Source organism: Setaria italica, chromosome IX (genome assembly GCF_000263155.2).
Source record: "Setaria italica strain Yugu1 chromosome IX, Setaria_italica_v2.0, whole genome shotgun sequence".
Classification (NCBI taxonomy): domain Eukaryota; kingdom Viridiplantae; phylum Streptophyta; class Magnoliopsida; order Poales; family Poaceae; genus Setaria; species Setaria italica.
The window spans coordinates 56,415,378-56,428,360 of NC_028458.1; the positions used below are offsets into that span (position 1 = coordinate 56,415,378).

General features: G+C 45.5%; 2 protein-coding genes across 3 annotated transcripts; one reads left to right on the forward strand and one right to left on the reverse strand.

Moving 5' to 3' along the window:
• Positions 1 to 1,206: 1,206 nt before the first annotated feature.
• On the reverse strand, positions 1,207 to 4,509 carry LOC101774196 (PHD finger protein ING1). Its single transcript, XM_004985682.3, has 7 exons — positions 4,319 to 4,509; positions 3,591 to 3,662; positions 2,770 to 2,957; positions 2,233 to 2,293; positions 1,950 to 2,091; positions 1,748 to 1,877; positions 1,207 to 1,639 (listed from the first exon to the last, which is right to left on the reverse strand). The coding sequence occupies exons 1-7, from the start codon at positions 4,344 to 4,346 to the stop codon at positions 1,529 to 1,531; spliced, it is 732 nt and encodes a 243-aa protein (XP_004985739.1). The 5' UTR covers positions 4,347 to 4,509; the 3' UTR covers positions 1,207 to 1,528.
• A 199-nt stretch (positions 4,510 to 4,708) lies between these two features.
• Positions 4,709 to 10,352, forward strand: LOC101774600 (chaperonin CPN60-1, mitochondrial). Of its 2 annotated transcripts, none has more exons than XM_022822846.1 (18): positions 4,709 to 4,851; positions 4,969 to 4,996; positions 5,207 to 5,338; positions 5,816 to 5,975; positions 6,424 to 6,599; positions 6,698 to 6,793; positions 7,164 to 7,268; positions 7,353 to 7,439; positions 7,598 to 7,687; positions 7,763 to 7,843; positions 7,919 to 7,987; positions 8,202 to 8,279; positions 8,363 to 8,458; positions 8,705 to 8,804; positions 8,902 to 9,005; positions 9,078 to 9,183; positions 9,296 to 9,374; positions 9,931 to 10,352. In XM_022822846.1, exons 1-18 carry the CDS (start codon positions 4,814 to 4,816, stop codon positions 10,019 to 10,021), a joined length of 1,716 nt encoding a protein of 571 aa, XP_022678581.1. In that variant the 5' UTR covers positions 4,709 to 4,813; the 3' UTR covers positions 10,022 to 10,352. The 2 variants fall into 2 exon arrangements, with proteins under 2 accessions (XP_022678581.1, XP_004985740.1); XM_004985683.2 differs by having other exon boundaries at positions 4,972 to 4,996.
• The last annotated feature ends 2,631 nt before the right edge of the window (positions 10,353 to 12,983 follow it).

The following is a 12,983-nucleotide window of genomic DNA, read 5'->3' on the forward strand; positions in this document are numbered from 1 at the left end:
AAGGAAATTATATTTTAATAGTCATAGTGTTCAGGAGCAAATCACATTTGAACGGTGTGTACTGGCAAAGATAAACTTGAGCGATGTCCTCTACCAAAAACAAAGATTGATGAGTGTCCTCTGACAAATTTGGCCCACGGGAATAGCTCCATGAGCACGAAGAGACGAGGGGCAAGGCGATGCTGTTGCTGCTGTCTTTGCAGTGGGTTTACTGTTGCGGCCTGCGTTGCTGTACGCAGGAGCCGACGACGAGCGCACGAACCAATGCGTTCAAATTGGCTGCTGCTGCTCGCTGCATTTTCCCTGGGCGTTGTTGGCCTGGCCGCCCCGCGCCCGCGACGGTGCCTTTCTCACAGTGTCGACTACCGCTGGGCCTCTTCTGTGTTTCTGCTCAGTTCTGTCGCTGCAGAGAGCCAGCGAGGCAGCAGACACACCCGTCCGCAGACTGCAGGGTGCAGACCAGAGTCATCTTTTTCCAGAGTACTACCCCACCACGAAGCTCACTTTTTGGCCACTCCCCTCCCGAGATGACTGCACAAAAACGAAAAAAAAATGCACGAGCTCTTCTACCTGCGCTTCTGCCTTGTCTTTTCAAATAGGTACACGAGTGCTTCAAATTGAGTGAAATTGTCGCATCATTAAGCACATGCTGTATTTAACAATTAATCCCTTCAATACAACCTTCAGTACAAACAGGCGTTTAAAATCACCTAATTGGCATACCTTAAGGCTTAAACATCCATGCAAATTTAAGTATTTTATTCACCTTATATTTTTCTTTTTGAGAAAGGGTTGGATTTTATTGATATAAAACTATTACAGCCAGCCCCTTAACAAGACACCCCTGACTAACAAGAAAATTACACATAGATCCTTTACAAGAGCAACTTGCGCCCGTCGCCGCCATCAGCCTTCGTTGCCGGCTTGCCGCGGTCCTCCTCCACCTCCGGCAATGAAGAAGGAAATCCAGAATGAAGCTCACGGCCGATACTTGTATCCAACAGCCTGCCTAGCTGATTATGGCCCAAAATAAGCCAGCCCTCTTCTTCTCCCGCCCAAGTCCAGCCCATGTTCAGGTTCAGGCGGAAGTTGCTATCTTCAAACAATGGAAGTTCACAAAAGCTCGCGGAACTTCCAACTGAATATGTTCATTGTTCAACCCGGAAGAGCCATCGAAAGAAAAGCAGAGTCCGCAGCACACCAGGATTCAACCTTTCCTCAGAGACCAGTAAAGTCAATTGATTGCACATGGCATGCTTGAAAACCCATACATTGCAAAGGGCAGATTGAAAAACCGAGTTCCAGACTACCCAATCGCCAAAAGGCAATGAAATCACTCACCGACTGCATTGCATGGTCCTAACTCTAAGAGGTCTAGGGCACTCCTCAGCACCATAGGAGTAACATGTACAGATCACTGGATCTACAACGGTATGCACTGTCACAAACAGCTAAGAGCAACAACATTTGTTACCCAACATCAACAACCAAGGTCTACACACTAGTAGAGCGGCATGAGGAGCGAATATCATTTGCCCTTTCGCTTCTTCTGGAATCCGACACAACTTGGGCAATACCACTTTCCCTTGGGCAGCTCTTTCACACCCACACAGCCAATGTGATACCACTCGATCTTGCACTGCCAAATAGATATGAATGTGAATATGTGATATAAACCAAGCATGAGTATGAAAATGGAACACATCAAACTGGAGTGTAGCAGTGAAACAAAGGAGGTGTTACATACATTAGGATTGTCACATGCGACCATCTCACCATAGCTGACTTGGTTGCAGATGCAGTATGTTGGTTCATTAGGATCCACAGGCAACTCTAAATCAATAGGCGGTGCTGGTGGCTCAGTGGGTACCTTAGCCCTGAAATGAGAGTTTGTGTGTTACACTGAGAAACCATTACTGGATTGAACTTACTCTAGATGCAAAACATACTTCTTACGACCCCCTCTGCCTCTTTCGCCAGATCTTCCAGTTTTTGGAGTAGCATCAGCAGTTGACACTCCAGCACTCGCAGCTGGAGTAGCAGCAGCAGGAGCAACAGTGCCTGCAGCAACAGCTGCAGCTGCCTCCTTTTCTGTTAATCAGACCACATGGTATACAGGTAATCAGTATTTTCTTTCTAAAAAGGTAACTGATAAGGTATGTAACTCAAAAGGAAACGTAAAGTACACGAAATTCGAAAATAACCAGTGTCATGCAATGGGTAATTGCATACCTTGTCGAATTTCTTCAAGCTTCCTCAAAAATTGATCTAGCTGTTGGATATGAGCATCAACCTATAGATCAGGACAATCAAAATCCCGCACATTCACAATTTAGGAACATCGCAGAGGTGTCATGAGACATGTTTATGCAGCAGACCTAGCAAAGCATAAACTAGTAATGTAAAATTATTGACAAATCTAATTAAAATGGTATATACTGTTACATGGAACCTGAAGTGCTATTACAGGAAATATGGCAGATATGTTGAATTCTGGATTAAACAAACAAAACTTGGCAGCCTATCTTTGCATATCGGTGGAGGAAAAAAATCACAAGCACAAATCGATAGCTATCTCTCCAGAAATGATGAAAGGAGAAATAAATGGAAAAAAAACAATTCATAAGGATTTTGTACCAGTTTCCATTTCTTCTACACAGGACTATAAGAGGAGAGAATTAATTCTCTCTGTGTTCCAATTCATCCACCGAAACTAGAGCAATAATTAGATGCTCCTGGAGCAATCACCAAAATTGATAGTGGACTTACCAGGTCATAAGTCTGAGTGGCTAAAGCCACCTTCTCGTCAGCGATTCTAACACAATGTTTCTGCTCCTCAATAGCTTCTTCAGAAAATTTCAGTTTTGCTGGGTCATATGTAATACTTCCAGATTCAAGTCCATGCTTAATATCCTCTATTTCTTGCTGACAGCGCTGTTCATTTTCAAGTTGCACACCTAATGAGAAGCACAAAAGGGAGGGGCTATTATCAGAGCCTAAGGCTAAAAAACTTTAGTTAAAAAAAGATTGCAGTTCCTATTGAGAGAAATAAAGCTAGTTGGCATTTCACTCACAACAGCATAAACAACTTTCAACCTAGTGCATAGTCTGTACAATGCTATTAACTTCCCAAATTATCCCATCAAAAGTTTATTTGCAGTGAATTGTAGGTTGCCATTCCTTGCCACAGCCCATATAAACACTACATTCTTCAAATATTGGGAAATGAATCATAAATAACAGTCATTTAACATGACATGCAATTGAGAAGCAGTTCAAGTAATGAAATGTAGTCGTCTACAGAAGAATCAGCAATCCTACATAATACTTGTGCATCTATCTGTTTTAAAGCAAAAGTACACATGTAATCACAAATAGAGCAGTATATTGAGCATTCTTCCAGCCAATGAAAACTTATACATAAGGTAGAACCACCTTTGCAACTTTGCAAGCATGGGTATAAAATGTTCTCTTAGTGCATCTGGGCACTGAACCTTTATCGTGGTTGGATTTTGTTTCATATGTATATTTTTAGAGATGAAGAAGAGTTGGTAAAATAATATATCATTCAAAAGTCGAAATGCTGCTACCTTGCAAACTTTTGTCTAACTCTCGCATTAATGAATAGTTCCGGTGCAGCATAGATGGCAATGATTCAACACCTGAGAGTAATCAAACAAGGTAATTTGTAAAGTGGTAATGTTACCATCTGAAGGGATAAATCAAATCAAGAAAACGAAACAATATTTACAAGATTCTAGCATATGTTATATTCTCTTGCAAAACAATACTCCCTACTACCCAGTTCAGCTATAACCTCCACATTTCAGTTTATCAATAGGTGCAAGGAAACATGGACTATTCAATAGAAACAGAATTGAATACCCGTGAAATGGTGCATGGAACAAAAACCAGGGCTGCTAGTGCCACGTTGCAATAATTAATCAAATCTAGCAACTAATGAAATAATTGTTTTGTCAAGGCACAAGTGATGATTTCCATCAAGGAAAGCTAATGGCTGTATAAGTTGCCAAATAAAAATATACAGCTGGAAATTCTAACAAGAGAGAATTTGCATAACCACTATGCAGGTAGGCTAGTCTTAGGGATCATTTAGCACGCCCTTGAAGTACTGACATGGCAATATCATCTAATCATGAAACTCAAACACTCGTGTATGCCAAATAAGCAAACATCCGGAATTTCTAGGCTAAATCCCGATTTATTTTTTTTAGGAAAAAATCTGTGTGGCTGAGGAAGCTCGCGACCTAGGCGGGCGGGCGGGCGGGCGTGCCCTAGCGGGAGGAAGAACACTCACTGGCTTGGAAGTCCTCGAGGAACCCCATAGCGCCGGAGATCGGTTGCCGCGGCACAGATCTCTCCGGTTCCCACCCTCTCGCAGGCCCTCCCAAACACAACCAGGAAATCGATGCGATGGGAAGGGGAAGGACCGGAGGAGAGAGGAAGAGGCTCGCCGGCCGGCGCGATTCGGAGATTCCTTTTTTTCTTTCAGATAAGCCCTCGACGCGAAAAGGTAATTTCAGTTTCCGCCGCGTTGTGGCATTTTTCCTCAGGCGAGCCCATTGGTCAACACGACCTGGCCCATAGCGCTCGGCCCACTTTGATCGCTTGGCGGCCCAGAGACCTCGAGCCACGGCATTATTAAAACCCTAAACCCCTGCAAAACAAATGCCTCCGTCCTCTCCAATTCTTTCCTCTTCCTCAAGCAGCTCTCCTCCCCTCCTCCACCTGTCGTCTCCTCCTCTCGCCCCCAGAACTAGCACGAGGGCTAGAAGCAAAGCCTTCCGTCGCCATGTACCGCGCGGCCGCGAGCCTCGCCTCCAAGGCCCGGTGAGTGATCAGCCGATTCGTTTCTTCCTTGTTCCGCGCACGCTTTCTCTCGTTCCGCACTGGGGGCATTCGGAGTAATCACTCGTGTCGCTGAAATTTGCTGTTTGCCTTTTGGAGCAGGCAAGCTGGGAGCGGCGCTCGCCAGGTGAGAAGATTTCTGTGGTAGTGATTTGGTAATGCGGTTTCGGTTTGGCTCCGGCCTTGTGGTTTGGGGCGTCCTGGTCCTGTGCAGTTCAGTGATCGGCAACGCTAACTTGCAAAAAAACTCTTTTTTCAGCGCTTTCCCGTTGATTCAGATTTGGTTTATGACTGACTTGTGCGCTCGGTTGTTTTGCATGTGGTGCGATCTGATAAGGTGGGGAGCAGGTTGGCCTGGAGCAGAAACTATGCAGCCAAGGACATCAAGTTTGGCGTCCAAGCTCGGGCCTTGATGCTGAGGGGTGTTGAGGAATTAGCTGATGCGGTCAAAGTGACAATGGGCCCCAAGGTATACCCTTGTGCATAAGCATATGCAGAGTTCATGATCTCTGAACTTTGAATGTACTGGAGATTTACATGCTGTTTATTTGAGTTCATATAATTCTGTTTCCAGATAATTTGTATGCTACCACTCATAGTGGCACGAATCATCACTACCACAATAATTGGACTGTTTGCTATGCCTATTGTTATAGCCAATATGGGTAGTAATAGTATACACTTTTTTTTGTGTGTGCGATAAATTACATCTGGTAATTATCGAGATCTAAGTGACATTGATGATGCTTGTATGTAGTTAGCTTACTTGGATGATCTTATCTATAATCCTCTTGTACATGCTATGAGACATCGATGATGCTTGGGGCCCATGGTAGTACTTCACTGTGTTTTTCTTAGTAGCGACCGCTAAAATAGCTTTATTTTAACAGTATGCTATGAGACTTATCATGTTGACATTATCGGGCTCAATGTATTTATGCTACAGGGGCGTACTGTTATTATTGAGCAAAGCTTTGGCGCTCCTAAAGTTACAAAAGATGGAGTGACCGTTGCCAAGAGCATTGAATTCAGTGACAGAGTAAAGAATGTTGGTGCAAGCCTTGTAAAGCAGGTCGCTAATGCTACTAATGACACAGCTGGGGATGGTATGCCATATGCCTGTCAAGCTTATGACTTAGAATTTTCTATTGGCTTCTCTTCTGAATGCATCATAGGCAATGTTCAAACTTGAAACTAGCAATATTCTGCATTAATATGTGAAAGTTTTTTCAGTTAAATCAATGTTTGTGGTTGTTTTCGTTAGACTTGTGTTTTTGACAGACTTTCAACGCTGTACATATCTTTTATTTCTAAGAACCATCTTGTAACACATGTTGTAAGTTATCCACTTTGACTTCTCCGGACTGGATGATTGATGTACTTTGCACATTGCATCGGTCTTGGTCCTAGGGTTACTGCACTGTTAAGTCAAATTCTTGCTGTCTTGTCATATTATGTGGTTCCCTCCGTTTAAGTACTCTCTGTAAATATTGCTTATTTGTGAGCATTGGTAAATTGTTTCATTTCCCTGTTCTTATGCTCAAACACTTTCAGGTACTACATGTGCTACTGTTCTGACAAAGGCTATATTCACTGAGGGTTGCAAGTCTGTAGCGGCCGGAATGAACGCCATGGATCTGAGACGTGGCATCTCAATGGCTGTTGATGCTGTGGTCACAAACCTAAAAGGCATGGCGAGAATGATCAGTACATCAGAGGAAATAGCACAGGTATTTGTTGAACAACAAGTCAAGAAACTAGAGAGCTTTTTAATATGTTTGTTTTGTTCTCCCTAAGGCATATGTGCTAATTTTTTTTATTACTCAAGGTGGGTACTATATCAGCCAATGGGGAAAGGGAGATTGGTGAGCTAATCGCAAAAGCTATGGAGAAGGTTGGTAAAGAGGGAGTTATCACCATTGCGGTAAGTAAAAACACTTTAAAGAACTTACCTTAATGCATTCTATGAATCTCGTCATCTCTGTTTATTTTTTTTAATGAGTATTGGTGAAGCTTCTTAAATCTGTCTTTGGATGTATTGTCCTTACTGGGAGCTCTACCAATATTTGAATTAATTTTTTTGGCAGTTCCAAATATGATTTACACACTCCCATGATGAGTACCCTTGTTTATGTGCCCATTTTGAAACATATTGGAGTACACCACAAGGGATTGTTATCATTGTTTTTTCATTGTTCTTATAACTAGCTGTGAGAAGATTTCTATGCCAACTTTTCTCATCTGGGGATTTGTTCTAGTGTATATTCTGTTTATGAGCCATAAAATCTTGATAGGATGGCAACACTCTCTATAATGAGCTTGAAGTTGTGGAAGGCATGAAGCTCGACAGAGGTTACATCTCCCCGTACTTTATTACCAACGAAAAGAACCAGAAATGTGTAAGTATATCTTTTTTCTTTCTTTATTCATCTACTGCAGTAACTTCGATTTGTTTTATTATATCTTTATTTTATTTGTTGTAGGAACTAAATGATCCCTTGATACTGATACACGACAAGAAAATATCAAACGTGCACGCGGTGGCCAATGTCATGGAGTTGGCTATGAAGGTATTTCTTTAAACTTTTATTTTCATGGGTTGGTTGATGTTGGGATGTACTTATCTTGATTGCAATCTGTTTGTTCTTGTGGGATCATGGCTGATGTTTGTTTGTCTTGACGTCAATTACAATCTGATTGCCAATGATCTATTTTTCTGCTTCTACAGAAGCAAAAACCTCTGCTTATTGTTGTGGAAGATTTGGAAAGTGATGTGTTGGGTACCCTGATTCTTAACAGGCTTCGTGGAGGCATTAAGGTTGGCTCTGTCTCTCTATATGTTTTTGTTGCTTGGACTTTCCTTCAGCTCTTTCTAATTTGACATGAAATGTAGGTCTGTGCGGTCAAAGCTCCTGGTTTTGGGGACACCAAGAAAGCCAACTTACAGGACCTTGCTATCCTTACTGGGGCAGAAGTAAGTCATAGATCACTTTGTCTAAGTCGCAGTTATCAGATATCCAGATCCTCATTTACACCTTCCTTGAACTAGGTCATAACTCAAGAACTTGGGATGAACCTTGAGAACTTTGAGCCTCAGATGTTTGGCACTTGCAAGAAGGTAAATATTTCCTGTTGATGAATCTACACTTTGTTTCAAATCCTATCAAACTGAACTGTTGTCAGTATAAAGTATTCACCTGTAAAGTAGTTATGTTTTAGATTACATGATTGAACAATAATTTTGAGCTTTTAATAGCTTCAGTAGATTATCATACAACTATTCATTCTTCAGAGGGCAATTTCTTTTATTAAATGAAGTGATTGAAATGCAGGTTACAATATCCAAGGATGACACTGTCATCCTGGATGGAGCTGGAGATAAGAAGGCACTTGAAGAGAGAGCTGAGCAGGTTCATTCTATCAGTTTAGCTTCCATGAGACAATTTGGACTCTTATGTGCTTATTGCCATAAATTTCTTTTTTTTTCCAACAGCTGAGATCTGCGATTGAGCAATGCACTTCTGACTTTGATAAGGAAAAGCTAAAAGAGCGATTGGCAAAGCTTTCTGGTGGTGTTGCTGTTCTAAAGGTGAAAAATACTATCCATTTTAAATGATGTAACTCCAGAATGTTGATGTCAATATTAAACTGATCAATCTATATTACTTGAATATTAGTCAACTGACAGATTAGGTAATGTGTAAATTGGCAGACAGGCTGGAGTATAGGTTCTTAGTTGGTATAGTATTTCTGATAAGAGAATTGGCACCGCAGTTAATTTTGATTCGGATGCCCTGTGTATAAGTAGCATTCTTTATTTCAATCTTTCTTTTAGATTGGTGGAGCAAGCGAAGCGGAAGTTGGTGAGAAGAAGGATAGAGTGATTGATGCACTAAATGCAACCAAAGCTGCAGTTGAGGAGGGTATCGTGCCAGGTACTGTACTGGAGCTCCACTGTTGAGTTTTCTTGTGTAAGCATGTTTCAGCATATCAGCATGAGCAGAAAGTCTTATTTGTTTATGATACACATAGGTGGTGGTGTTGCCCTTCTCTACGCGTCAAAAGACCTGGATAAATTGCAAAGTGCAAACCTTGACCAAAAGATTGGTGTTCAAATCATCCAAAATGCTTTGAAGGTTTGAAAGTTGATTCTTTTTTTAAATGATTCTCTCATGTTTGCATCATCTGACAATTGGAGGATTTTGCAGACGCCAGTCCAGACTATTGCTTCAAATGCTGGCGTAGAAGGAGCTGTTATTGTTGGCAAGCTTTTGGAACAGGAAAACACTGATCTAGGCTATGATGCAGCTAAAGGTAGGGTGCATTGTTAATCACCTTGGCCCTTGAGGACTCAGGTTAAATCGTGTTTCTAACTTTGGTTATGCAAACTGATTTAACTCTGGTTATGCAAACACTTCCAATGTAGGTGAATATGTGGACATGGTTAAGGCTGGTATCATTGACCCTCTTAAAGTGATCAGGACAGCCCTGATGGATGCGGCAAGGTCCTCTCTCTAATTTCATACTTGTTTTCTTTTTTTATCAAATACTGAAATACATATGGGTTGTGGTTAAACCATTTAAATGTGAAGAGTAACATAGTAACTCCTCCAGTCAGAAATCTAACCGTCTAGGTTTCTCGTAAGCCAAGTTTTTTTACCTTTGACTGTGAGAATAAAAAACTCGTATTGATTTATAAAATCAGTTTGGTATTTCTAGATTCATTATTCAAAGATGTTTTCATGGTATATAATTATTTCCACATAAGATGGTGTACTTTTATAGTTTTATAGATACCGTTAGTCAAAGTGCAATATTAGAGACCATCGATGCCCTAATGGACTTGTACTTCCGTCGAAGGAAGTACATTTGAAAGATAGTGAGACTGCATTGAAGTAGCTGAACCAGATTACTGAATTGTCAAATGTTAGCTTCAATTTTCAGGCTGTTGCATACACATTCAAGCAGCCTGAATCTTGGTCTTAAAAAAAATCTGTTATGATATATTTTCCCCTGCTTTTCATCCACTGACACACTTTTGCCTTCTGTTTTCTATCGCAGTGTATCATCTCTGATGACTACCACAGAATCTATCATTGTTGAGAGCCCTAAGGAAGAGAGCAGTGCACCAGCGGGTGGGATGGAATACTGACATGCCGATGAGGTTGTCCATTGCAAAGAGGATTGCTAACTTTAGGTAGCGTTTGAAGTTGGGATGAACACAATCCCCTTATACCACCATCACCGGGTTAAATTTTTGGGTCAAATCGCGGTTGGCCCTTAGCTGATATCTTCTGTTTCATCGAAACACCCTGTAACCGCACGGTTTTGCCACTTCTCCCTGGAAGTGCACTTGCTTACTGGATCCGGTGCGGCACTGGTTTCAAGTTGAATGTTAGGAGTAGATGTTGACTCGATGGTCCGGGATCCGATTTCCCTCGTGGTGATGGTTGCAGTAATATATGCTTTATGCTTTCCATTTTGTTTGTGCGTGTGAATTACTCCAAACTGTACGGTGATCAACCGAATGTGCTGGGAGAAAAGCTCTATAAAACCTCAGGGTTCTCTTGGTAAAGTTTATGAAATTTCCCGGCTGCACAGATTAAGGATTAAGGGTGTGTTTGGAACCGCGCCGCTCCAGGTTTTGCAGCTCGGCTCCGAAGTTTCTGGACAGGTCACCAGTGCGAATTTACATCTGTCCTCTGCGGCCGTTGGCTGCTAGCCCGTTGCCGTGATCTCAGCGGCTTCAGCGCGTCCAGCTCCAGCCTTCTCTGTCCCTTCCAACCCAACCATGGCGGCGAAGACGACGCCGGATGTACGTCTGCGGCCCGCCAAGCACGGAAGCACCCGCCGCGCCGCTGGTTCCACGACGCACGCCGACCTCACTTGTGCGCCGTGCAGCAGCGCGGGCGAGGGACGCGGTGCTGCTGCTGATGGTGCACGTCGTGGCGGGGCTAGTGGCAAGCCTGATGCACCCCAGGGGTCAGGGCTGCCATGAGCGAGAGCGATGAGCCCATGAAGAGGGGCACCATCAACGGCGCAGATGCACTCAGGGTTCGAACCGGACACGCCTCTGTTTTTTTTGCAAATACTAACAATTAACAACCAAACCATCGAACTACGTACTTGGGTATACCCTTGCCCTCGCCGCCGCCACCTAGCCCGCGATGGAGACCCGCGTTCCCTTCCACGCCGCCTCCGTGCACCCCTCGGCCATGCCGGCCCCTGGAGCAACCGCCGCTCGGCCACGCGCAAGGCTTCACTTGCGCCGGCCATGCCGTCCAGGTCTCCTTCTGGCTCGCCGACCCGCCGGGCCACTCGCATCTGTGCGTCCACTGCCCCGGCCTGGAGTCTGGAGAAGAGCGACTTCGCCGCGGAGCCCGCCGTCGTCTGCTCGGAGAAGGACATCGCCATCTTGCATATCCAATTCTCCTCCTCCAGCCCCAACATCAACGCGGCCCACCGCCGCCACCAGCCGGGGCAGCACCAGCACTTCGTCTACAAAGCCGACCACGAGCACCCGTCGCTCGACCTGCTCCCCGTCCCATCCCCGATCTGCTATGGTAGTGATGAGTTCGACCTGTTGCCCGGTGCCGATGGCGAAGACGGCTACCGCATAGCTGTTCTCCGCCAGCATCGGCTGGCGCCACTGGGTACAGGCGATTATGAATACGATCTCCACAACCTTCTCTTCCAAGACGTGGACATGGAACACACGGCTTGCGCGGTTGGCGCTGAGGGCCATGGGTGCTTCCCGGCTGTGCCATAAAGCTAACAAGGTGATCGTGCTTGATGGGAGCACGCTGGTCGATGATGAGTCTCCTGTTCTGCCGCTGAGACACATCCGGTTGCCCCCTCCAATGCACATCAACAGGGGCATGTCCAGTTGTTCATCGGGTATCCGGGATGTCATTTGCATCAATGGTGTGATCAAGTTTGTTGAGATCGCAAACAGGAGAAGGATGCTTCTCTGTGAATCAAGTAATGATCTCAACCACGAGGGCGTACTATGGTAGTGATTGTTTTCCTGCACAGACCCGGTAACGCAGCATGCACGTGATTGGATGCCTGCACAGCTCCTAAGCCTGGCTCCGGTAGTGCAAAAGAGGGGGCATTGCCCGGCTTCCTGGGAACGCAGCGAGCGTGCGTTTCGACTAATGCAGGCTCGCACAAGCCCCGGTGGTTCAAGTTGACAGAGTCGCCTCACCCTCCCGTCTCCCCTGCTGGAATACACCGTGTACCTCGCGTTCCCGGTAGACCTACGCGAGCACCTGCGCCCTGCCATCGGCCGCGACGGCGGCGGCCCCCGAAGCTCCTCGGCGCATTAGAGCTCCTGCGTGCGTCGCAGGGAGGCGGCGCTGGCCGGGACGGAGGTACCGTGGGTGGAGCGAGTGGGGCATGTGCCGCCCGGCTGGCTCGTGGCAGTGGCGGAGGCCGCTGACTTTGGGTTCGGCAAGATGATGCTGGCGGGGGCGCGACGGCGAGGCGCGGCTCGCGGCGGCGGGGTGCGACGTCGAGGCGCGGCTCATGGCGGCGGGCGCCTAGCCGGCGGGCTGGCGGCCCCAACCGGAGGGAGCAGGCGAGCGGCGATGTAGGCCCGATTCGACCATGCTTGAGGTCGATTCGACTGCGGCGAAGCTCAACGCGGACATGAATCGATCCATCACCCAACTTTGGGGTGCTTGATAGCTACGCTCCGCCGGGAGCAGGCCCCGAGGGAAGCCTCGGAGGCGGAGCTCGTCGTACGCGGTGGTGGTGGTGGCGGCGGAAGAGAGGAGTCCGAGCGGGCGAGCAGGAGCAGGAGCGACACCGCGAGGAGGACGGCGATGCGGCAGCGCACCATCGGGGTTGGGGATTGGGAGGAGTAGTAGATGCGGGGGAGGGACCGAGGGAGGAAAGGACCGGAGAGGAGGGGGCGGTGGTAACTTCACCTGCAAATACAGAATCATCTTATCACCTTGTGCAGCCAACCAAATATGAGTATAGCAAATCAAAATATCTTTAGCCATCCAACCAAACACGAGCATTTTTGTATTGTTTTAGACTGATCAAAATTAGTCTGGATTAGAGAACTATACAACTCGGATTTAGTCGAGTTTGCTAACAATGTGGTT